Source organism: Polyodon spathula, chromosome 12 (assembly GCF_017654505.1).
Source record: "Polyodon spathula isolate WHYD16114869_AA chromosome 12, ASM1765450v1, whole genome shotgun sequence".
Lineage (NCBI taxonomy): Eukaryota > Metazoa > Chordata > Actinopteri > Acipenseriformes > Polyodontidae > Polyodon > Polyodon spathula.
The window spans coordinates 32,047,133-32,072,556 of NC_054545.1; the positions used below are offsets into that span (position 1 = coordinate 32,047,133).

The 25,424-nt window shown below is 41.8% G+C and overlaps 1 protein-coding gene across 9 annotated transcripts in view; it reads left to right on the forward strand.

Annotated features, from left to right (window-relative positions):
- LOC121324614 (actin-binding LIM protein 3-like) overlaps positions 1–25,424 on the forward strand; it is an 83,997-nt gene that overhangs the window by 36,003 nt on the left and 22,570 nt on the right. For all 9 annotated transcript variants that reach the window (XM_041266688.1, XM_041266687.1, XM_041266689.1 and 6 more), the window contains exons 4-7: positions 12,182–12,297; positions 15,860–15,986; positions 16,385–16,478; positions 23,518–23,605. In XM_041266688.1, the coding sequence (XP_041122622.1) occupies positions 12,182–12,297; positions 15,860–15,986; positions 16,385–16,478; positions 23,518–23,605 (425 nt within the window). The remainder of the gene's footprint in view (positions 1–12,181; positions 12,298–15,859; positions 15,987–16,384; positions 16,479–23,517; positions 23,606–25,424) is intronic.

Below are 25,424 nucleotides of genomic sequence, written 5' to 3' on the forward strand. Positions count from 1 at the left end.
GTTTGGAGCACATCATTTTGCAATGAGTAGTATGAAAATGCTAGTTATATTCACCACAGCAAAGTAAGTATTGAAGCCTCTGGAAGTCATTGAGATGTCACTTTGTGGTGGGCCACCAATAGCTTTGCTGTTACTCTGGGTGCATTTCAAATGGCTTTCAGGCTTCTTTTCTTTCCAGGGCATGTATGCTCAAAGACTCCCTGTCTGTAAATTATGTAGATACAGACACCGTGGACTCTAATCTTTGTTACACCTTAACAGCAATTATTAACTAGTTAAGCAACACTATTAGAATGTCATTGTGGATACAAAGTGTCTTAACCCTAACTTGTTACTTCTTATCTCATATTGTATTCAAGTAGTATTTGCTCTTACTGCAAACTATACTTTATTTAAATATTGTTTTTGCACTGTAAACTTATATTGCCCTGTAACACCTATAAGTCACATTGGATAAAGGTGTGTGCCAAATAAACATAATAATAAGTAACATTAAAAACTAGTCAAGTAACATTAAACTAATCACCTAACAGTTTTATAAACTGCATTACCAAACAATAGCTCTGTAAGTGAAACTGCTATCAGAGATACTGCACATACTGCACTTTCACAAGGCATAGATTGGCATTGCAATATCCAGTTTGAGAATGGTCACTTTATATGGCAATGTTGGCCCAAGAAGTTGACAGTGAATCCTCTTTTTTTAGTTTGTCAGCATGTTACTACCAGTTGTTGGATTCAGTCAGTATCTGGTCTAAAATTCCTGCAACTTGATCTTAACTATAGTAATGAAAATCCGACTTGACTAGAAGTATGGTCAAGCATGTTCAAAACGTGGTCAGCCATGATGAAACACTGTACATGCGAACATCAGTATTATCTTGGGGAAAAGCTTGGGAAACTACCGCATCTTTACAATGTGACGCATGACTTAAGAAAACATCACTGGATCCATTTGAACTTGTCAATGAATAGGAATAGTAGCTGCTTCACAGCTTTGCCAGATCAATCCAATTAACTGGTTAAGTGGGGGGAAACATTTTGGGAAATGCTCGTGTGGTAAACTGTCCAGACTTGGAGAGCTATTCATATGGATTTGATCATGATTGATGCAGTAAATGCTTCAGTTTACTAAACGTGTATCCATTCACTAAACATTAAACTAAACTCAGAGCCACTAGGTCTACTCAGTATGTTATTCATTCATTGTTCTTTCTTGAACTGTTTGTTTTCGTACGTTTTGCATGACTAACTAAATGGATAGCCCCATTTTAGAGTCTAATTACACATTTTCTGAATGTTGGTTTGATTTTTCTGCAGCGTTAGTTGCTTCTAAATGAACCTGTCCCAATCAAAATGGCACAGTTTAGTTTATTACAGTTTAGTGGTTTTACAAATATTTGCATTCATTGTTTTCGAATGCAATGCAAATGAGTAGTGTTTCTCGTTCAGTGACATTTCCCCAGCTAAAAAGGTAATTGAATCAGTTGCCTCTCATTGCAGTGGTTTTTGCATTCAGAAAGTGCACTCATCCGGGTGGTTAGCAAGTAATTCAGACACATGGGGAGAGATTCTCAAAGCATTTACCTCAGTACAAAAACAAACAGCTAATGTTGCAGAACTCGCTTTTTAAATGTCTATAACCTCCTGAGATATCTGAAGCTTTAAAAAAAAAAAAAAAAAAAAAACATTGTGATCTTAGCCCTGGATTAAATGCTTTGTGGATGTCTTATTCCTTTTATTTGCATAATTTACTTCATTTAGTTCAGTTTTGACCCAAGGGCAAACAACAGCTGTTAGAACAAGCATAACACAATATGTAATACAGACAGTAAGAAAATAAATTGTAGGATTCTTTCAATTGATTCTTTCAATTTTTTAATCTTGCGTATTATCGGTACATTTTCTGTAGAATGTAGTCTCATTGTCAGATGCAACCAATTTGACACAGCTAAATCACCACCTCGAATTCTCACCTCCAGTTGGAAAGGAAAAGTGTAGTTCATTGTGCTGTTTTGTTATATCTCATCTTGTATGTGTCAGCCTGTCGCTGGGCTGAGTCCTATAGGAATCCATGCTCTATGTTTATCTCTGTGCTTGGCTCATTGCTGTGTGCCATCTACATACCACCTCTCTCTGGGACATCAGTGACAGCCATGGACACCATTACCATTTCTGCACTGACAAGCATATTTATTATTTGTCTGCATGCTGAAAAAAAAGAATATGCATCAGGAAAGAATCTTGCATGAGAAGTGACCAGGTCTGTGACCGGAAGGGACCATCCGTTCCCTAATGGAATCCTTTGCAGAATCAGATTTTTAGATGAGAGGCAATCTCTAGTAATCTTTCATTGGAAGAGACTACTGTACCTACAAAAAATAAAAATTATTGCCACACCTTTGCTTTGTAAAGATACTTGCTTCACTTTCATTCTGGGGCTTTCAATTAGGGGTGGGTAATAAGATTGATTATAGTGGCATAACTGGCACGCAGGAGAGGTTTCCAAAAACATTAAACACATTTGAGAATGATTTTGCATTAACAAACTGTCACAAAGACGGCTGCTGTTGGTGACATCAGACCAGAAACAGGAACCAACACAAAATAAACAGAGAGGTGGAGTTTTGGTGAAGCTGAGCGCTTGCTTGCGCTCAGCATTTAATAAATGAACAGACAGAAAATAAAAGGTTGTAAGACAAACAAAACACAGGACACGGCACTTTTGCCAAAATAAAGAGACAAACAAAACAGACTACACCAACAAACATGGTGAGAAGTTCTTACTTTAACTATTACTGTGATTATTACCTCTGTCTCCAATCCCGTTCTCCACTCACCGAGCACACAACCTCAATTGAAAACATGCTGCTTTTATGCAGCTGTACCAAGACTCGATTGCTAATCTATCATTCAATTTGAGTCTCGGTACAACTACATGTGAATTAATAAAGTGCAATTCCCCATGCTCGCATATTATTTCATTTTACCTGCACGTGAAGTGCTGTGCAATCCTCGTGCCTAAATACAAATATACATTTTAAACACTTGTGCGCATACCCCATATTACATCCTGTGTACCAATGACTATACACCAACATTAACACACTACACGCAACATACAACACAGAAATACACCCAGAGGTGGGGCCATATTGCCACACAAACCTGTGATGTGTAGAGGCAATCGTTGTAGCTAGCTGGGAGGACTGCCAGCACATTATTCAAGCTTTACCTTAGTGAAGCATCTCCTGGATCAAAAAGGCCCTGGGTTTCAAATCATTGCTGGTAACATTAGTAAGCTTAAAGCAATTGGTATTTGACCATTTAAACTAGAATAATTCAGCATGGCCACACAGCTGTGTTACTGTAATAAAATCCATGTATAATGCAGTATATGGGACACAGTAACTTGGAGACTCTTGTTCATTAGGACCCTCTATCCAAACTAATCTGCAGACATTAAAAATGTTTATGCTGTATACTATATATAGACAAAATAGTGTTGATACAGTAGGTAATGGTGGGGGAGAGAGCAGGTAAGAGAGCAGTTTGAGATTTCTTATGTAATAATATAATATGGGAAGCCTACAATATGGTTACTCCGAACAAGCCTGTATTTTAAAGGTGCTTCATTGTAACTGTATTGGCACAGGCAGCCATTTGTTGAATTAGGATTCCCATCTCATAAAAAAACAAATACCAAACTAAGATTGAAATAGCTCAGCTTTTATAATGCATTTATTTAGCTTTTCTTTGATTGTTGTGCAGTAATACTTGTGTTCTGTCATTGGGGTGAAAATGACAACCAGTAACTCAAGGGCTATCCCAAAAGAGGCTCCTTATGGCTTACATTTCCCACTGTCTCGCTGGGCATACATGGGTATCACAGTGCTAGATGAAAATGTCTCTGTGGCTGCAGATACTAATCATGTTTGTAGAGTGTGGATGCATGCAGTAAACGCTCTTTACATATAAGCACCAGGTTTGTGAGAAGAGCATGTCTTGTCTGTGCAGAAGACCCCCAGAGGAAGAATGAAATGTGGAGATGCTGTGAATTACAGTGCTCAGAAAATTCTCCCACAAAGAACTGTCTTTGATTTGACTAATGTGATTATGTGATTATGGATCTTCTCAAGTATATTAAATGGACTGTGGATCTCGGGACATGAGCTAGTTTTCACGGGTTGCAACCAGGTTCAGGGTTGGAAAGTCCTCATTTAAAAATGAGTTTAAAAAAGGTAAACAAAAATAAAATAAATAAATTAAAAATTAAATTAGATTCCCAATTGTCCTTATTCATTGTTAGAAAACTTTCATGCATCAATCAGGAGCCCCATTGCAGAGCAGTACCACATGGCAGTTGAAGGCAGAACTTTCAGATAGAACATCTGGCTTTAAAAAAGTGAAAAAGAATGAATGCAGAACTTTGAAAAGGGAAATAAACCTGCACATTAGAGATTAAAATAACAACGTTTTGAATTGCAACAAAACCCTGAGTATCCAGCATTACCTTGGTAGTTAACCTTAGACCTCGCTGTTACGATCAACTACCAGACGGTAATGCCATGTAATTGGAGGGTTAGCGTTGATTGGGTTAGACACAGTAAGCAACTTACCTACCTCCAAAACCTCATGAGGTCCGAGTGAGAAGATAGGAGGCAGTCCAGGCCATGAGCAGATTACTGTGAAGCCCTCAAGAGCAGTGGTACATATATAAAGATTTAATGCTTGAGAAAGAAAGTATCTGGAGGGCTGGAGTTTTCTTTATAAGTCAATTTGATTCAAACACAAACCTTTTGGCTAGAGGTGAACCTAGTCTTTTACAGTTGGCCAGTCCTAGTGGTTGAAAGTTTGGGTTACTTATTTTTGTTGCCTGAGGTTAAGAATATATTACGGAAAATTTGTATGGAAAAATATGTAATTACAGTGCAGTTACTGAAACTGCTGCTAAATTCCAGATTCCATGATTTATTTATTACATAGCATTTACACCATTAAAGTGTAATGTTGCATAACTGATACTTGTTTTGTATAAAAAATCCTTCTTGATTTAGAGAATACGAAACTGAAAAAATGAACAATCCAGAACAGGCAGCAGGAGGCATTTTTCTCTCCACAGAATTAAGGCAAATCATTTGCATAACTATACTATATCCAGGAACTGATATACTCTATACCAGGTTGGAAAAGCAGCGTCACAATCACTTTATCGGCACGTCATGTTAGATTGGATCAAAGTGAACCACAACTCATGAGAACATATATTCAAATCCATGAAGGATCAACACACAGGAAAATCATGCCAAAAAATCCAGGAAGAACATTTTTGAGAATAAAATGGAACAGGAATGTGAATGATAACAATGTGATTGAATTTATATCTGAAATACTCATGTTTGGGGTTAGATAGAGACTTGTGAATAAAAGCACAGGATAAAAAGTACATAATTGTGCTGTAGTAGAGTTTTTATATTATGTCAATAACTGGACGGATTTATGAAATCAAGTCAGTCATAAATACAACCACTATTTTAACTTCAATACGATGGGGCTGATTTATGTGCTGTTAAAGACTTATACTTCAGAAAGGTTTATTTAAAAAAGTTTTGCATACCATGTTGTTCTGGTTCACTAAATGAAAGTTGTGGGTAGATTTTCATTCACGCCGGACAGTTTGGCATCCTGTTTGCTGCTTCTCAGCTTCCTAGAAATTCTAGGAAACATTAAAAAAAAAAAAAATGTCTGCATTCAATGCAAATTTGATTTGATTGCTTAAAAGTTCAGACTTGCACAGCTATAACAAAAGGCATTGCATTTGTACTGATTTACTAATAGTGTTCCTTGCTTTGGTGCTGATTGCTGGTACAGAAAGCAAATAGTATGATGTATGTTCTTTTTAGTGTGCAGCAACTTTGACACAGACCATTAATTACAATATACCAATAGCATGATAATAGCTGTAATAAAGGATCTCCTGTTGCGCTGTCAGATACGAAGTTATCAAGCAGACTGTTCAGCATTGTCCATTAATTGAGGGCACAGTGGCTCAGCTGTTTAACTGCCCGCTCATCCCCTAACAGGGAGAGAGAGAGAGAGTGGGGGAAGAGAGAGAAAGAGAGAGCGAGAGGGAAAAATGTAATGTTGAGGAGTAATCATCTTGCACAGCCACCTGGTGTAAAAGAGTGTTCAGCTTTGATCCTTTTGTCATGGTGCCAGTAACCAGTCTCATAGTGTTCTGTCTCCATCGGTATTGACTGACTGACTGACTGAAAGAGGGAAATGCAATACTCTGCGAGGGAGAGGAGAGTCAAGAAAAGACATCCGCTGGCAAAGCCTAATGCATTCTTTGCTGACTGCAGTGGGATAACAATTCGGAACCCGATAAATGTAGTCAATCTTCCTATCCTAAGTACTAACACTTGAATTGGATTTATTAAATGTATTTTGAATCTTAAATTAGGGATTTGCAAAAGTAATTAGATTTGTAGGTGGTTTAATTGTTTTATTATTAAGGTTTATTAAACCTTTCCATTCACCGGAAAGTATGTTTAAATCAGAAGTAACGGTTTAAATTGTGTACTGTAACAGTATTTTGTATGATGTATTTATTTCAAATAATCAAGACTAGTTCCCACCTCTAAACAGAAAGACTGCTTCAGAATGAGTTAACCTGGAGATAAACATTATTATAAGTGATTATTTCAGGATTCTGCTTCCTGGTAGTTGATCATAGCCCCTTATGACCTTTCAAATACCAAAAAGCAGTGAGAAGATGTCTGATCTAATTCCACATAAACCAGGAAACCAGCTTTGATTCTGGAGGACTGTTTTATTAATGAAGTCCCTGTTTTAGGACCTGGATGGGGGTTTAATTGTTTCAGTTAAACAATTGATAACATACATGGAAGTAAGGCATGGTCAGCAAGAGGCAAGGTTGCCAAACTACAATGTAGACACAGAGTCAAAAATCATCATCACCATACCACATATTAGACTTATCATTGCACTCTACCACATGTTGGACTTATCATCATCACCATACTGCATATTAGACTTATCATTATCACCGTGCCACATGTGGTGTACTAAGAGTCAAACCAGCAGGGAACTGACTTGTTGTTTAATGAAATGACACTGCACTTTGGCAGCAGCATTGAACCAGGACATTCTGTATGAACAGGGGGGCTTCTTGAGCTAGAGGAAGTGTTCCCCTAACCCTAATTTGACTCCTTATAAGGTCCATTTCTATTTATGCCTGGCTTTTTCACTTTTTGGGTTCAGTCACCCAGCAACCAGTGTCACCATTCATTAAGTAGAAGAGCCTTGAGCTGTGGTGAGGCAGTGTGTTGTAATTAGCCAAGGAGCATTCTCTCTGCCTGTGGCACCAACACTGTGATTGCCATTTGTTTCATGAGACAGATTAGTCCTTGCAGCTGAAAAATATTCATAGAAATTTTTGTGATAGCAGGCTGGAATTCAGGGTGTGAATTCAGACAAATGAAATAACCTCTAAAAGATCCCGTTTGAAATGCCTAAAGATGTGTTTTCCAGACACGCAGAAACTATTTTACAAAATATAATTATTTAATGAGGATTATTGCATGGTTATTTTAAAGTAGCTTAAAATTAAATATTCTTTTTATTTTTTAATGCCCCCTTCCCTTTTTCGATGTCTGCAATTACTTTAATATCGTTGGATTTTATATGTACAGTATATTATTAAGACTGTCTTGAGTTCAGGTGTGTCAGTTCAGTTGCCCCATAGATATATATAGCCAACATGTCTTTATATAAGTAAAAGCCAGCACCACAAAGTGTTCGGCTATGCTGGATCAAGCAACCTATTGTACTACACAGTTGTGTACTGTGCAGGACTTTAGATTCACAAGCATGCAGTCTATGTAACCGAAAGTAACGACTATAAGCAAGCTAATGTTGGGGTTCAGCCAACAAACAAATGCAGTTTTGGTCCATCAGTCAAACTGGACAAACAAGTCATTATTTTGTAGTGAGTAGGTCTGTGAATAACATCCCAGCCCCGAAAACAACATGTGGTGGTTCAGTGAGCACCTGAAATACATTCACCTTATAAACCACCATGTTACCCTATTTTGTCTGGTTCAGCAAATGGACCAAAAACAGTTCATACATTTTGATGGACATCATTCCCATCACTGTGTATTTCTCAGTTTTTGGCAGGTTTCCACTTCCCCATATCAGCATTAACCTATAGGATTAATTGTTAATTAATTGTAGGGTGATACTCGACTTGAGTGAACAAGTGTGGGTGAAATGTGTAAGCAAGCAATAGAAGCTTCACATTAACTTTGTATAACTCTATACATGTAGCATGTTCTCTCCCATATAAAGCCTTTGCAATCTACCTGAATTGTGCTGGCAATCCACCCAGGCCCCTGCAACAGTAATAACTTACAGTAGCATAGTGGTAGCAACACTTAAATGCAGTAGTCATATCCATATAAGAATGTCAACTGGCAGATGGATTTATTGCAATGCTGTGATATCCTATAGTCACTGATACGTTCTCTTGTACTATATATCACCACACATAGACTACAGGATTGTATGTCGTCTGTACTCTGCACTCAAGCTCAAAAATGATCATTACCCACACACCTCCTCAGATAAGACATATCAGTTCATCACCCTTGTGGCCAAACTATAAATATGCCAGGTGCTATTTTTAGAACTGAAATTTCATATAATTAGCTCTGACCTTGCCACATCAATTTAGACTGTAGTTTCTGTCACTAAAAAAAAAAAATTTTAAAAACTTTAGATAAACAACTTACACTACTGGTATATTTATGTGTGCAAGCTGCATGTGGGCTGCATATTCTGTTTTTATATGTTTTCAGTGTTAGTTTCAATGAAGGTTTGGGAGGCTTATAACGTAAGGTTGCGGATGCAATCCCAGTTCTCTGAAAGAGAAAATAGCCATCCACTAATGGGTGTCGTCGTCAGGATTGTGCTGAGCTTAATATAAAAGCTGCCTTTAGGCCTCTGTAGCTGATGTCAGCGCCCCGCTCCTCGGGTGCTGAATGACTATGCACAGCGTAGGAAGCTCAGACTCTTTTTTTCTTCAGGCCGCAAGGGCCACTGAAGTGACCTCGCTGCTTGATGGCTATTTTCTCTTTCAAAGAACCGAGGTTGCATCAGCAACCTTACATTCTCTTTCAATTCGAAAATAGCCATCAACTAATGGGTACTGTGTACCAAAGCAGTCGCTAGGGAGGCCATGCAGCAAGGACAGGATCGGTCTATATGTAAAAAAATACAGAAAAAATTGAGACTCTAGACCAGTCTCCAGCGAAGCAAGTGCAAGAAGGGTGCACTGAAAGTGCATGCAGCTTGCCCACACGTTTTACTGAAGCAATAGCCAGCAAAAATGCAGTCCTTAAAGACCTGAGCTTCAGATCCACAGAGTGGAGTGGCTCAAATGGGGCGTTTGTAAGGGCTTCCAGCACCACATCAAGGCGCCACGAGGGGAGGCTAGATGTCCTGGGAGGACGCAGCCTCCTCGCACCCTTAAGAAATTGGGATGACAAGAAATGGTTTCCAGGCGATAACCCATCAATGCGTGTGTGACAAACAGATATAGCTGCTAGGTACACCTTCAGTGTGAAAGGGGACCTACCGTCATATAATAGTTTCTAGAGAAACTGTAAGATAACTGCCATGGGGCAGGTAACTGGGTCCTGGCCCTGGGCCAGACACCAGTCCTGAAATAACTGCCACTTATATGCGTATTGTGACCTGGTAGAGGGAGCTTTCACGCTCTGAATAGTGGCAATAACTGCCAATGACAGCCCTAGAGTTGACAGGCATTCCTGTTCAGGGGCCAGACCAATAGTTGCATCATCTGGGGGTTTGAATGCCACAGATCACCCTGAGCCTGAGAGAGGAGATCCGCCCGCACGGGGATCTGCCTTGGGTGGCCATGCAGGAGTTGCACCAGGGTCAAAAACCAGGTCCTTCGGGGCTATCGAGGAGCTACCAGAAGCTCTGTAGCTGTCTCTACCCTGACCTTCTCTAGGAAGGCGGGGAGCAGTGGTATCGGTGGGAAAGCATATGGGAGACAAGCCGGCCACTTGTGGGCCAGGTCATCGACTCCCAAGGGACTGTCGAGGTCTCTCGTCGAGAACCAAAGAGGGCAGTGTGCGTAGACTCCCGTGAGGCGAAGAGATCTACGTCTGCTCTGCCGAATTCCCAGATGTTTTCCACCGCCCTGGGATGGAGACGCCATTCCGAGGCGAAGAGAAGCCAGCCAGGGCTGCGACCTCAGTAACAGCCAAACTGCCATGTATTTTTCGAGATCTCAGTCCTCCCTGGCGGTTGATATATGCCACGACCGTGGTGTTGTCTGACCGCACCAGCACGTGTTTGTTCCGGTCCGCTGTAGGACGAGATCTACTGCCCTGAGTTCCAGGGCATTGATATGGGCTGAGGCCGAAGGCCCCATCCACACTCAAGAGTCCCCACACCGTTCCAGACTGTACCCCAGCTGTGGTTGGAGGAGTCTGTGGTGATTACTTCCCTCCGGAAGATGGGACCCATGGTTGTCCCCTGACGAAGGTTGGAGGGGATCCTCCACCTGCACAGGGTTCTGCAGCAGGACTGGGATATCACCAGCCTGTGATGTCTGTCTCATTGCTGGTGAAGCGCAAATGAGTTGAACCAGGCCTGAAAAGGCCTTTGGTGGAGAAGGCCCAAAGGAAGGGCCTGCGAGGCAGCAGCCATCAACCCCAGCATGTGCTGACACAGCACCATGCTTACTGTTTCTCTCAACCTGAATAGGGAGAGGCAAGACTCTATTGCCGTAACTCTCTGAGTTGTTAATGTGGCCTTCATAGACACCAAGTCCAGGTGGAGGCCCAGAAAATCCAATTGCTAGCAGGTTCATCCTCCTGAGACCGAGCCGCTGGAGGTGGTCTGTGACCAACGGCGTATGTGCCAGGGCTTGCTCCTGTGACTGAGCGCAGATGATCCAGTCATCTAGATAATTCATCAGTCGAACATCCTGAACTCTCAGGGGAGCCAGAATGGCGTACATGGACTTAGAAAACATATGAGGAGCAAGGGACAGGCCGAAGCAGCTTTTATTTTAAACTCAGCATAATCCTATCACCTGATGGCGATACCCATTAGTTGATGGCTATTTTCAAATTGAAAGGAACTTCTGAATGCCTTTGAGATCTGAAATGCATTATGTAACTTCACATTGGTGTGGAGAAGAAACAGGCACACTTACAGCTTTTATATCAAACTTTTTACCCTAAACACCCCAAAAATTCACTCTCACTCACTCTATTAATAGATCTATGAGCATATGAATGTGTAAGAATAGTTGATGTACAGTGTAAGAATGACAAAAGATTGGTAATCATGACTGAGATCGGAGTGTGTTAGTTTGTATTAGAGTGTATGAGTTTGTCTCTCCCCTCAGCACATTCAGTGACGGTCACTTTTCTAAACAGTCTTTATAAAGAATTCCCAAGCTCCCATTCTATCATTCTAAAAGCTGTGCGTGGGGTGGGCAGAAAATGCTTTGTTTCTGTTGACTATATTTATCCTTTCTTCTTCTTTCAAAGAATGACAATCATTTTCCATGTTAGCAACACATTAATAATACAGTATGTTCAAATGCCGCTAAACTAGTCTGTTGGAAACCAAGTGACAATGTCTTCTTGTGGCTTGTTGCCTAATTAAAGGGTCTTTTTGTGCTTATTGGAGAAGATTCCTTTGCACCCTAATGGATAACAAATAGGTTTTTGTGATTTGCTATTGGACAGCATGATTTGAAATGTACTGCTTCATTAAGTACTGTGAACAACCAGTTTTAGCCCACTGTACTTAGTGTACTATTATGCTGCTATCATGTATTATGTACTTTCAACTGTATTTTTTTGTTTTATATCATGTATTATGCATTTTTCTGTATTTGAAGTATGGATTTTCTTGTTTTTACTGCATCTTGTAAAGCGCCTTGTGATGGTGGTCCACTATGAAAGGCGAAATATAAAATAAAGACTGATTGATTGATTATTCATATGAAATCCTTTTAATTATTTAGTACTATCTAGAAGTCATTGCTGTGTCAGGCAAACACGATAAGTAGTTGGCTTGTTTGAAATTCCCCTTTTTTGTTGTGTTACAGGAAAGCTTTCCCCATTGGAGACAGAGTGACTTTCAGTGGAAAAGGCTGTGTTTGCCAGCAGTGCTCTCATGTCCTGCCCAGCAGCAATGAACCTGTGAAGATTCATGGACCAAGCCGTAAGTATTGATCTTTAAATGTTCAGTAACAGGGAGAGTGACAGAACAGGGAGGTTAGGCCAGATATGTAATTTCAGTATTGGAGGAGTAGAACAAGGGTTTTTCTAAGCAGCGCAGAAATAAAGACCCACAGAATGTGTTCAAAAATATCCAAATAACCGTGATTTTGATTAAAAAGAAACTTGCATCCATAAATAGTTGGCTCCCAGGGTAGTCAGTATATTAAACGTATAGTAAGTACGTTCGACGTATAGTAGTCAGGGGTGTTCTAAAACACTTTCAATGCATGCTCCTTTCATAAGTCTGTCGGTTTGCAGTTGTATTATACTGAACACATTTCTGAAAGTGTAAGCTACAGCTTTGTTGAAGAAATTAACCAAAAATAGACCTTGCAGTCTAAAAGCACAGTTTAGGTAGGGGAGATAAGACTCAGGACTCTGGAAAGTGGGTGATGATGACGAATGCATACATTAATGACCTTTGCAATAAACTGCCACGGTAGCAATTCATTTTGATTTAAGGCAGCAGTGGCTGAAAGAATACAGTTTAACAAGTTTCTGTCATTCCTTTTAATTAACTGTTCAATTATTTGTAAAAACCATCAATAATCTAGTGACCTGTATCCGTGAACAGGATGCCTATTGTGAATGAGAGGTATTGCAAAGGGGTATTAAAACCTCCTTTTGAATTCAGACAATTTACTAAAGTATATACATACATCAAATGTATCCTTATGTTCTTATGTGTTAGGAATACAGGGATACAGTATAGGCTATATAATGCTGTCAATACAGGAATAGAGTATAGAATGTTGTACGATACAAGTTGATAAGACCTGTTTGACCTTGACCAAACAGAGTAAAAAAAAAATACAAACCACAACAAAGTCTCAATGTTAGAGTAAAATAAGTTATTGCAGTGTTTCTGAAGTTATTTTAATGACATATCTGCTGACATATTTAGTACTTCTTTGATTGCAATAAAATGCAGTTTGGCACAGACAAGACTATCGAGTGGAAATGGGGTTTGCTTGCTCAGCGAAATGGAGAGGGTCTCAGTACTGGCAGAAGCTCAGGAGAAATTTGTCAGGAGTCCAGGAGTCTTTGACAGCATCAGTCTCTCACACTCAGCACACTTCATTTCCTGCACTAAAATCTGGAATCTAATCATTTACCCTAATAATTCAAGACTTTTAGCAGAATCCAGTTTGCAATGAGCTTTCTCAGACAAAGATATCCCAAATGGCTCCAGGACTAGAAGGATAGCACCTTTTAAATGTCGAATTTAAACCTGATATGAGACCCAAATTGGTGCAGATTTGATACAGTTGAAAGATATGCTGGGAAAATATTAGCGACCCAAAAGAAACTAAGCTTAGCAATGAGCAACACTAGTCCATGTAAAAGAGAATGAGAATGTCTGACAACTGTCTGTGGGTGCTTAATATAACTACCATGTGTTTCCACAATGGCGGACATACACAGGAATATAGGGTACTGTTCATGAATACAATACGTTCATGCTTACCCAGGAACCCAAATACTGTGTGAAGTTCATAACAATACAATTATTTCTACTGTAAATAGAGTAATATTAGAAGATTGATTTCTACTGTAAATACAGTAATATTAGAAGATTGCAGACACAATGTTTGTACACTGTGGCTGTACTGATTCTTTTAAGACACAAATGTCAAACGGCTTAATTGTATTACCCCTCTGCTTCCTTTTGATATGCTGATTCCTGGCTTATCGCGTTGAATATCAAGCTCCGGACACCATCCCTGTATGGGATCTGTACCTTTGTATATAAACATTGCAGTGACTGATTTTAACTGGAAGTAATAACAATGATCTGGAGTCTGTGTGCTTCCTGTTCCGTATGTCTATTCTGGCACACTGTAAATGGAAAGGAAGGCAGTCTGGTAAATATACAACGGACAGGATGTGTCTGTTGGGAGAATTCGGGGTTAAAAAAGCACCATCATCATTTTAAGGGAAATTGCAAGCTTTGATTTGTTTTTATAATAGAATTGCTTCTGGCTGAAGTGATTGTAGGCTTTAGGTATTATAACCCATTGTAAACATCTTCTTTTAAAAGTAGTAGGTGTGATTTAAAACATTTCACTAATCCTGCAGAAGCTGTTATGGTTGGGCAAGGTAGACACACAAACAACTTTTGAGCTGGCTTTTTTTATCAGTGTGCAAGCATGTTTATATCTAGTTCATCCTCTTGTTCTGCTTTGTGCATGACCGTGACTTGAGCTTGTATGATTGAGAGGCTTTTCATTGTAACAGGATAATCAGTTCTTTACAAAACAAGGTGGCATCAGTTTTTCTTTTTTTCTCAGAGACAAACACCAGTAAAAGAATAACAACTCAAAAAAGCAGTGAAACCATTGAAGCACATCATAAGTGTTACACTCATTTTAAGATACAGTGATGATTTAGAAAATGCAGAATGGGACTAGGTGTAAAACAGCACCTCTTTAAATGTGTAACAAACATACACAGGCTTTATTTATCTCAATGGTGACATGCATGAAGTCTAAAGGAGGGGGTTTGTAAGTTGATGGGCCTTTTACCATCTTCACATGAGAAACCCTTTCAATACCTCTATCTCTCACATAACATATTGAGTAGGCACACAGGAATTACTGCAAGCCTGACTTCTTGTTCTTTTTTTAATTGATTGAATGACATCCATATTTTCTGGTGCTGTTACACTACATTGGAAAGAGCAAGGGCTGAGCCGAGTCATATTTCAACTGTGATTATGCGCCATGCAGTCGATGCCCTGCTATTATTAACGCAATAATTTTAGCCCAGTAATGTATGTCACAGTTTTACTCTGCCTTGGGGCTAAATGATAGCATTTATGTTACCTAGCAATGCAATGTATACAGACTGACTTACATAGGGATGCAATGTACTGTTGCACTTGTGCAACTGTGTATAATACTGGTTTGAATTGCAGTCACTATGTACTGGCGATAGCAGCAATGATGTAGCCACAGTGCAGCTAAACAGCTGTAGCATGAAATCTGCTCAGCTGTTTGCACATTGTACCACTTTAAAATATCACTGTGCCGTTTAACAATATTGTCTGCAGATTCGTATGAATACAATGGCTGGAGAAATACATTCAGTGTCAGTTCCAGTGGCTGTAATGCATATGCATTGCATATGCATTCAATTACAGCCGTTAAAGTGGAATTCATATGGAATGTGTTTTCTACATTAAGAGTTGTTGATAAGGAAAGGGTAACACAGAGTTAGAGGAGTCTGTTATATAGCAGTTATGTTTCCTTCACTGCAGGGTGATTCTCCCCAAGTTCTGCACTGACAGCCCATGCTTGCATGCCTCTGGGGAAGCTGGCTCTGTATTGAGCTAAACCAGCACAATGAAAACAAATAGCTCTGTAACCCTCTCGAAGAAAATCCACTGCAGTTAATGTCATCTCAATAAATCTTTCGCTCCAAATGCTAACCTTTAATCATGTATTCATGATGCTCTCTGAATTGTTTCGCATGGGTCTCTCTCTCTTTTTTTGTTTTTGTAGATTGTGCTGGGTGTAAAGAGGAGATCAAACAAGGACAGTCCCTATTAGCGCTGGAGAAGCAGTGGCACGTGAGCTGTTTCAAGTGCCAGACATGTGGAATTGTGTTGACAGGAGAGTACATTAGCAAGTATGTATACTGGCTTTCAGGAACACAAACGAGTCAGAACTTCCAGGCATTCCAAGCCCTCTAACTAGCTGCAAATAGGGGGCATTTGTAAATGAAAAATATAATATTTAATAAGTATGCTCTGTAATGGTACCCCTGTACTTGGAACCTAGTCATTCAATGAATTAAGCATTACCAAATCTATCCATCTAGCTGTATGCATAGCCTTAGGTTTTATGACTATAGCTTTAAAAAGACATCTTATTTAAAAATAAAAACAAGAGTCACAGAAAAGATAAATTCTGATGTGTGTCTCAGTCCTAGAGAAGAAAAAAGGGACAGAAGTTTAAAGCTGAAATGAAAATGCTACAGCCCAGATTGGAGCTTTACCAAACAGTGCTGTGTTTTCTTCTCCCCAGGGACGGAGTTCCATACTGTGAATCTGATTACCATTCCCAGTTCGGAATTAAATGTGAGACCTGCGATAGATATATCAGTGGAAGAGTGTTAGAGGTAAGTAACCTTGTAACTCTTCACAGTGGGTTTCTTGGTTCGATTTCTGTTCTGGAGAGTTCTTTCCTCCTGTGGTGTCGTACTGCCCACATAAGGCTGTTCTACAGTGACACTAACTGGAAGACTGTGGAGATGTCAGAGATGAGTTTGCAGTCACAGTATCTGCCAGCTATGCAGTGCTATGCATTAATTATTGTTTACACAAATATGTATACATAAGCAGTTGCAACCTCCAACAGATTCATCTGTTTTAATTTTTCATGACTAAATTGAAACAGAAAATGATATGAAGTGAATCTCAACAAGAAGAGCCTATTAGTTACTATAGCTATGATATTTAATTCTGATACCAAATTTCTGTTATTACTATCTTTCATTTCCTTCTGCAGGTCAGCCCTGTGTGTTTACTGTATGCTTTATCGTAATCAGCAAGAATTCACTGTTCCTCTTAAAAGTTAGTGTGTTTTCTGTGTTCTGCTCCCCTCCACGAAGATGTAGATTTTTCTTTCTTTCTCAAGGGATCCAATCAGTGCCTCCCCTACAGCGCTGAGTTTTAGATTTTCCAAAAATCAAACCTGGGACAGTTAAACCTCATTCAGTTGTCATGGAAACACAACTAGGCCTTTGCTTTCTTTTCAGGCTCACAGATGAAGAGATATACGTTCAATATTCTTTGTCATGTTGATGTTGTAAAGAACACATTGTAGGGTTCAGAATGTTCTTTTGTTAAACTCTTCAAGTACAGTCAGACAATAATGCCAAAATAATGAGATTTCCTTTCTAATTATTCTGAGTAATTATATGTTTAAAGGGTTCAGAGATTAATCTTTTTAGGAATTCATTAGCACTGCATATATGAGTTATTATACTGTGTAATATGATATAATAACACAGAACACATCTCTACCTGTTCATTTAATACATATGTAAGTGCCTTTCCTGCAAGAAGAAAGAATTCCTTCCTTCCTTTTGAATGACCTTTTATACACAGGACAGACATGGTTCTGCACTAATAACTAGAGGGGCTGGCGATATTTTTAAATTGCATTCATTTATTCAACAAAGAAAAGAAGGAATAACCTTTTGGCTGCGCCTGATATTTGATTGAGGCCATGCAAACATCAAACCCTTAATATACGTCCTCTGAGATCTTTGCATGTCCAGCTCCAAAGCTACTGTTGGAGAGATGTCTGGAGAGGGATGGTTTCTGGCAAGAATGGGTGAATTTCCTCAGTTTCTGCCATGAATGGTTTGTACCTTTTATAAGGTGACCATCAAAGGCTCAGGATTATTGCTAACTTTTCTTTAAGCAACATCTAGTAATCCTATTGATCCTAATGTCATTTTGCAGTTTGCTCAGAGCGGTTGCCTGACCTTGCCATATTTCCCTTTGTATTTGATGTGTGTGTTAAAGTGAGGGACTGTCATAACGTTAGAAAGGTTAAAAGATAAAATGCTCTTGAATGAGATGCTGAATCATTGATGAATGCTTTTTATCTGGAAGCTGTTGATTGGTTGCTCCAGGTCTCCTGATCCATTGCTCAACATTCTATCCTTTCGTCACTGATTGTCAGGTTGTGGCAGGCTGGCGAGTGGATAGAGGCCCAGAGACAGACTGCAGTTCAAAAAAAATAACTATTTTATTATAAATAAACAAAAATAAAGTGCACAAGGGCAAAATAACAGATACTCAAACACAAATAAAGCAAAAACAAAACTCACAAAAATAAAGTTTCCAGGCTGGGCAATGCCTTCACTGGATTTAGAAAATTCAAAAACCACAAAACAAACACCAACCTGCTTCCTCAGCTCCCTCTCCCCAAATGAGAAGCAGAGGCCTCCTTTTATATCAGGTGGCTGGGCGCTGATTGATCGTTAATCAACCTAATCAACTAATCAACCCCAGCCACCTGAACATAATAAACCCAGGCAGGTAGGGGAAGTTAACCCCATCCCTGCCAATTTAAAGGGCAGAGCTTTGCTCTGCCACACACCTCCCCCCATGTACAACGTACACCGGCCGCAATCGGCCAACTCCCCCCTTCCCCCCCCCCTCCCCACCCCCCTCCCCCCAAGAGTCCAATTATGTCCCTTGGGTGGGCTGTTATGGTGGGTGGTGGTGGGCGGGGTTGATGTCGGAGCCCCCAAGCCTTCTTTGGTTGAGGGGGCCCCGAATCTCCAAGGTAGCACGGCGACGGCGGCCCGGCTCCCTCTGGTGGCGGAGGCGGCGACGGCGGCCCGGCTCCCTCTGGTGGCGGTGGCGGAGGCGGGCGGCGGCCCGGCTCCCCCTGGTGGCGGCGGCCCGGCTCCCTCTGGTGGCGGTGGCGGAGGCGGCGACGGCGGCCCGGCTCCCTCTGGTGGCGGAGGCGGCGGCCCGGCTCCCTCTGGTGGCGGAGGCGGCGACTGCGGCCCGGCTCCCTCTGGTCCCTCTGGTGGCGGAGGCGGCGGCCCGGCTCCCTCTGGTGGCGGAGGCGGCGGCCCGGCTCCCTCTGGTGGCGGAGGCGGCGGCCCGGCTCCCTCTGGTGGCGGAGGCGGCGACGGCGGCCCGGCTCCCTCTGGTGGCGGAGGCGGCCCCTCCCTCTCGGGCTCTGAGAGCGGCGACGGTGGCTCCTCCCTCTCGGGCTCTGAGAGCGGCGGCGGTGGCTCCTCCCTCTCGGGCTCCGAGAGCGGCGGCGGCTCCTCCTCCCTCTCGGGCTCTGAGAGCGGCGGCGGCTCCTCCCTCTCGGGCTCTGGGAGCGGCGGCGGCTCCTCACTCCTCTCTGGCTCTGGGAGCGACAGCAGATCCTCCTCCCTCTCTGGCTCTGGGGAGCGACGGCAGATCCTCCTCCCTCTCTGGCTCTGGGAGCGACGGAGGCTCCTCACCCCTCTCTGGCTCTGGGAGCGACGGCGGCTCCTCACTCCTCTCTGGCTCTGGGAGCGACAGCAGATCCTCCTCCCTCTCTGGCTCTGGGAGCGACGGCAGATCCTCACCCCTCTCTGGCTCTGGGAGCGACGGAGGCTCCTCACCCCTCTCTGGCTCTGGGAGCGACGGCGGCTCCTCACCCCTCTCTGGCTCTGGGAGCGACAGCAGATCCTCCTCCCTCTCTGGCTCTGGGAGCGACGGCAGATCCTCCTCCCTCTCTGGCTCTGGGAGCGACGGCGGCTCCTCCTCCCTCTCTGGCTCTGGGAGCGACGGCGGCTCCTCACCCCTCTCTGGCTCTGGGAGCGACGGCAGCTCCTCCTCCCTCTCTGGCTCTGGGAGCGACGGCAGCTCCTCTCCCTCTCTGGCTCTGGGAGCGACGGAGGCTCCTCCTCCCTCTCTGGCTCTGGGAGCGACAGCAGATCCTCCTCCCTCTCTGGCTCTGGGAGCGACGGCAGATCCTCCTCCCTCTCTGGCTCTGGGAGCGACGGCAGCTCCTCCTCCCCTCTCTGGCTCTGGGAGCGACGGCAGCTCCTCACCCCTCTCTGGCTCTGGGAGCGACGGCAGCTCCTCGCCCCTCTCTGGCTCTGGGAGCGACGGCAGCTCCTCGCCCCTCTCTGGCTCTGGGAGCGACGGCAGCTCCTCGCCCCTCTCTGGCTCTGGGAGCGACGGCAGCTCCTCGCCCCTCTCTGGCTCTGGGAGCGACGGCAGATCCTCGCTCCCTCTCTGGCTCTGGGAGCGACGGAAGCTCCTTGCCCCTCTCTGGCTCTGGGAGCGACGGCAGCTCCTCGCCCCTCTCTGGCTCCCGGGAAGGCGGCTCACCCCTCTCTGGCTCCCGGGAAGGCGGCTCACCCCTCTCTGGCTCTCGGGAAGGCGGCTCACCTCTCTTTATTGGAGTGACCGGTGGATCTCCCATGTCTACCGCCAGGTAATTAACCACCATGAGGGCAACCTCTGGGAAGGAGGCCGGGTGGTGCTGTTCCTCCCACTGTTCCCACCTCTCCCCATCTCGACGCCACAGCGTGTTGATAACTATGGGGAGATCGTGGACGAGGTCTGCCTCAGGGTGCATCAACCAGTCCCAGATCTCCTGGGACGGTGGTGAAGGTGGTGGTGCTGGAGGTAGTGGGGTGGCCCCTGATGCCCGGGGTGAACACTGCACCTCTTCCTGGGCCTGGTTGTAGGGGCATCCTGCCCAGTTGTGGCCGTCCTCCTCACACCGGCCACACCAGTTTGCCGGTGGCACGTCTGGGCAGGACCGCCAACGATGGTCCTCCTTCCCACACCAGGAACACCAGGGGAAGAGGCTGGCCGGGTCCTCCAGCGGTGGCTGCAGCAGCTTACATTTCTTCAGCTGCTGCTTGTCCTGCCTTTTCCACTGTCTGCTCTTCTTTCCCATTTTTTTTTTTTTTTTTCAAAAAAAAATAAATAAATACTGCTCTGAGCCTCTAGGTGGCGCTATCCCACTTCTGACACCAAATGTGGCAGGCTGGCGAGTGGATAGAGGCCCAGAGACAGACTGCAGTTCAAAAAAAATAACTATTTTATTATAAATAAACAAAAATAAAGTGCACAAGGGCAAAATAACAGATACTCAAACACAAATAAAGCAAAAACAAAACTCACAAAAATAAAGTTTCCAGGCTGGGCAATGCCTTCACTGGATTTAGAAAATTCAAAAACCACAAAACAAACACCAACCTGCTTCCTCAGCTCCCTCTCCCCAAATGAGAAGCAGAGGCCTCCTTTTATATCAGGTGGCTGGGCGCTGATTGATCGTTAATCAACCTAATCAACTAATCAACCCCAGCCACCTGAACATAATAAACCCAGGCAGGTAGGGGAAGTTAACCCCATCCCTGCCAATTTAAAGGGCAGAGCTTTGCTCTGCCACACAGGTATAATGGGCTTCCTGGCTTGCCGTACACCTGGTCTTGTTTTTTTTTTTTTTTTTTTTTTTTTCCTGATTAGGGACATCTGTTGGAGTATCTGTCAGACCGCCTCATTATGGGCACTCAAACTATAAAACCCAGCTGCTGGTGAGGAAAGCAACTGCTTTGATTGGGAACAAGGGACTAGGAAATCACTCTGTCTTTCTGTTATCAATCTGTTGTACTGAATCAAGTTCTACGAAATCTGCCTGATGAGCCTCCTTCCAGTGAAACTGTAGCAGTTCTTCTTCCTTTGGTTTTGTTAAACAAGAAGTGCTTGTAGTGCTTCTGAGGAGTAAAGGCAACATTATAAAACAGTTGAACCTTGTATTGGTATTGAAAAAAAAGAAAGTATTGTGATATAGCACAGTGTCCCTGCCTGGAAAACCTATAAATGTGCTCCTGGTGGAACATTCTCTCAGGAAATCCTTATTGATGTCAACCATTAGAACGTTCAAACATATTCAAGCAGAAGAAAATTAAAAATTCCATCAAATTATTTTGAAAAGAACACTCTAGTTTACTAATTCAGTCAACAATAAGCCCCTCCCATTGTGGGTTCCTGTGGAGCCATGTGCGATATGTGTTCTCATTAGCCTAGGGAAATGCTACATCAATAACCCTACTACATTTTTTTCATTGCTTTTGCTTACTGTCAGGTTTTCTAATTGCGGGAAGTTTATTGTGCTTTCATTAACCCTAAATGTAGCGCTACTAATAATTTCTATTGCAGATTAGTCTTGGAATGATGGAATGACATAATTTTGCTCATCAATAGCATTTGTTTTAGAGTATGTGAAGAGTTTTGCAGATGTATCCTGGATGCTACTGCAAGTGACTATCATTATATCAAGACCTTGGAAAGTGAAAGTTCTCTATTGTTTTGGAAGAATATTTACAAATTATAGAGGAACCGGATCAATTTTAGAGAAATGCAATCTCTATGCCACGGTTTTGGTTCTTAAGGATTCATAAAGCTTTACAGAAATCAAAGACTGGCTTGATTTAAAACAGAGATGGAGCTGCTGTTGCTAGCTTTCTGGCATAGATGGATGTGCTAATCTTAATGTTCCATAATGTGCCATTCTTGTGCAATAATGAAGCCATCCAAACAGAAATGAACAGCATTCATTTCCAGTGCCCTGCTTGTAATATATACAGCTTGCCTGACCATGTATTGGGATAGCCATGCCGCAGTGATGATTATTTATAAACACCATGGTGACACTGAAATGACAGCCCATATTTGCTCAGAACACTCCCTGGATTTTTCAGATGGATGGCTGGGCACATCAGCACATTCGAACCTAGGCTAGCCTGTCTGACTTCATGAGAAATGCAAGGGGCACCCAAAAGCTGAGGCCATATAAATATATATATATATATATATATATATATATATATATATATATATATATATATATATATATATATATATATATATCCATTCTAGGGTATATCTCTGTCATGTATCAGGTATAAAGATCCACATATAGAGACAGTACACTAGTTCATTCCTATACCTCTGGAATCGCCCTGGATAGATAAGGCAAAAAAAAAGATAACCCAGACCTGCCTTTAACTATTATAATCCAAAAAGTATTCATTTCCATAACAGGACTAAATATTTTTGGAGCACAAATTCTAGACAAATAATACTCATTGTAAAACACCTTTGCTGGACCCCACGACTGAGTTATAAAGATCCAGGGGCAGCAAATCATTTGAAAGAAGCAATATTCCAGTGAGGGTAAAAGTCTTTGTCTTTGAAGTCTCCTTCCATCTCTCACCCACATTTATTTTACAGCAAATCAATGTTGTCACAAGTTCTCTCCAGGGTGAATATTGAAAACTGGAAATGCACAATCAGATGGGAATACAGTTAAATGTGTTTCAAATAGCCAGCACTGCGATGTGGCTTATACAATATCCATTCAAATACAGCATCCAAAACTACCCGGCATCTATACTGATTCAAATTTCAATAGTTGAGAAATTCAATAATATGAATGTGAGAGCTGTTTAAAAGCAATAACTGTATGTGGCATTGTCCAGCTCAGCTGTACATCTTTTTTTTTTGGTTGTTTTTTTTTTTGGTTGTTTTTTTGCTGAAATAGACTGAAGATAAACAAAGCAGGGTTTTCTATTCCTCAGGTGTTACTGATGTACTTGTAGATTTCATGACATGTTTCCTGTTTTTTTTTTTAAGGCTGGTGGAAAGCACTACCACCCAACATGTGCGAGATGTGCTCGCTGCAATATGATGTTTGCAGAAGGGGAAGAGATGTATCTCACAGGTGAGCTGATTTGGTGTGTTCTGAGAGTTTTCATATATGTCATTACACTATAAGCATCTGTGAGTTTTTGTATAAGATTTTGGATAGCGCCCGTTGTGACGATGGGTTTGGATTAAAGTTTAAGTAAAACAGCTTGGATAATTACAGCAGTTTGCACACAGGGTTACCCAAAGGCTACAGACTAGTGGGCAAACTATTAATTACTATGAAGAATTAAACCATTGTGGATCTATGGTTGATGACTATCATAAGGTGGACTACCCCAGCTATGAGTTGTAATGGTGATAGAGATTGTAAATCTAAATTCTGAGTCCTGCGAATTGAAGGGCAGAATACAGGTCTTTGTCTGAGGTATCCTCATTTGGTTTCATTGCAAATTAATATTGTTACGAGTTCCCTCCAAAGCAAAATTTAAAATAGCCAGCACTGTGATGTAGCGCATAAGGTAGCCATTCAAACACAGCATTTAAAAACTACAAGCCGTTAATATTGATTCAAATGGCAATAGCTGGCAGATGATACATATAAAATGGGGGAGGATGAGAGCCGTTTAAACACAGTAAAATTAATTTTCCTATCAAATTATTCTGTATAATTTTGTGGCATTTGTTAACAATGCAGTGTAATACAGGCGCACCTCATTAGCAATAAAAGCTATTTAAAAAAGAGGACATGACAATATGAAATCAGCAGATATTACCATGCTACTGAACTCCAGCGGCCAGCCAGGACCCAGCCTAGGGAAGTCTCCACCTGGACTCATCATAGAATGTGATGTAGTAAAATAGCCACATATGATTATCACCTCAAACACTAGTACAAAACCCAATGCAGCGCCCCCTGTGGGCCCCGAGTCAGCAACGCGTGGGATTCAAACACACTTGCATGAATCATGCTGCACTTCAAGCAGGGCTTTTACTGGAGACCACTGTGAGTCTCTTATGTCAGCCCTACCCTTGCTGCAGCACCTGAAATATGCATTTTGTATTCATATGTATTATAGAGGCCTACTGTGTGAGCTCCCAAATTCTTCCATGCTTTTTTTGTAAATCATCTCTCTCATCCCTGGTAAGATGTTCAACAGAGTTACGAGAATTAATTCTGATGTCATTATATCATTTTAAACTGCAATTCTCCTTAGATATGATTTTATGGATATATAATTACACATAAAAAATGACTGCAATGTTTAAAGTCAAAAACATTTGCTAAAGTCATGACAAATGGATAATTACTGTGCAGAATGGCTGCCCAACTGAGCACCTGATACTTGCCTAGGAGCAGAGAAATTAAAATGTTCCTTTTCACAGAGCTGTAACTCAAAGAACACGACTGTAAATATAAGACTAGCCGCAAGATACCCAGTTGACATATTGGATTGGTTGAGTACAACATATGCTTCTCTTCAGCTAGTGCCATGAGAGTACTGAATCATGTGAAAGATGGATCATTGAAATAGAAGTAGAGTACAGGATATAAAAGTACTGTAGAACATGCTGAATGGGAATACAATTATTGAACGATACAACAATGTCAATTTGTTTTAAAACAAAAACAAGAGTTGCTTATTTTTGACATAATACTGTTAACATTGTATTGCATGTCCTCAGAACAGTTCCCCATTCTGCAACAAAACTCTGATACGTCTGAAATGCATGGTGGATGCAGCTTTGAGCTTCTCCGTCCTGGCAATACAGTCATTATGGATCCCATTATAAAAGTCTACCTTGATAAATTTGCATAGTGTTTTTTGCATTTTCCACATACTTTTGCCATAGTTTAGCATGATTTACCATGTCTTTTTAAAATGCGTTGGCCG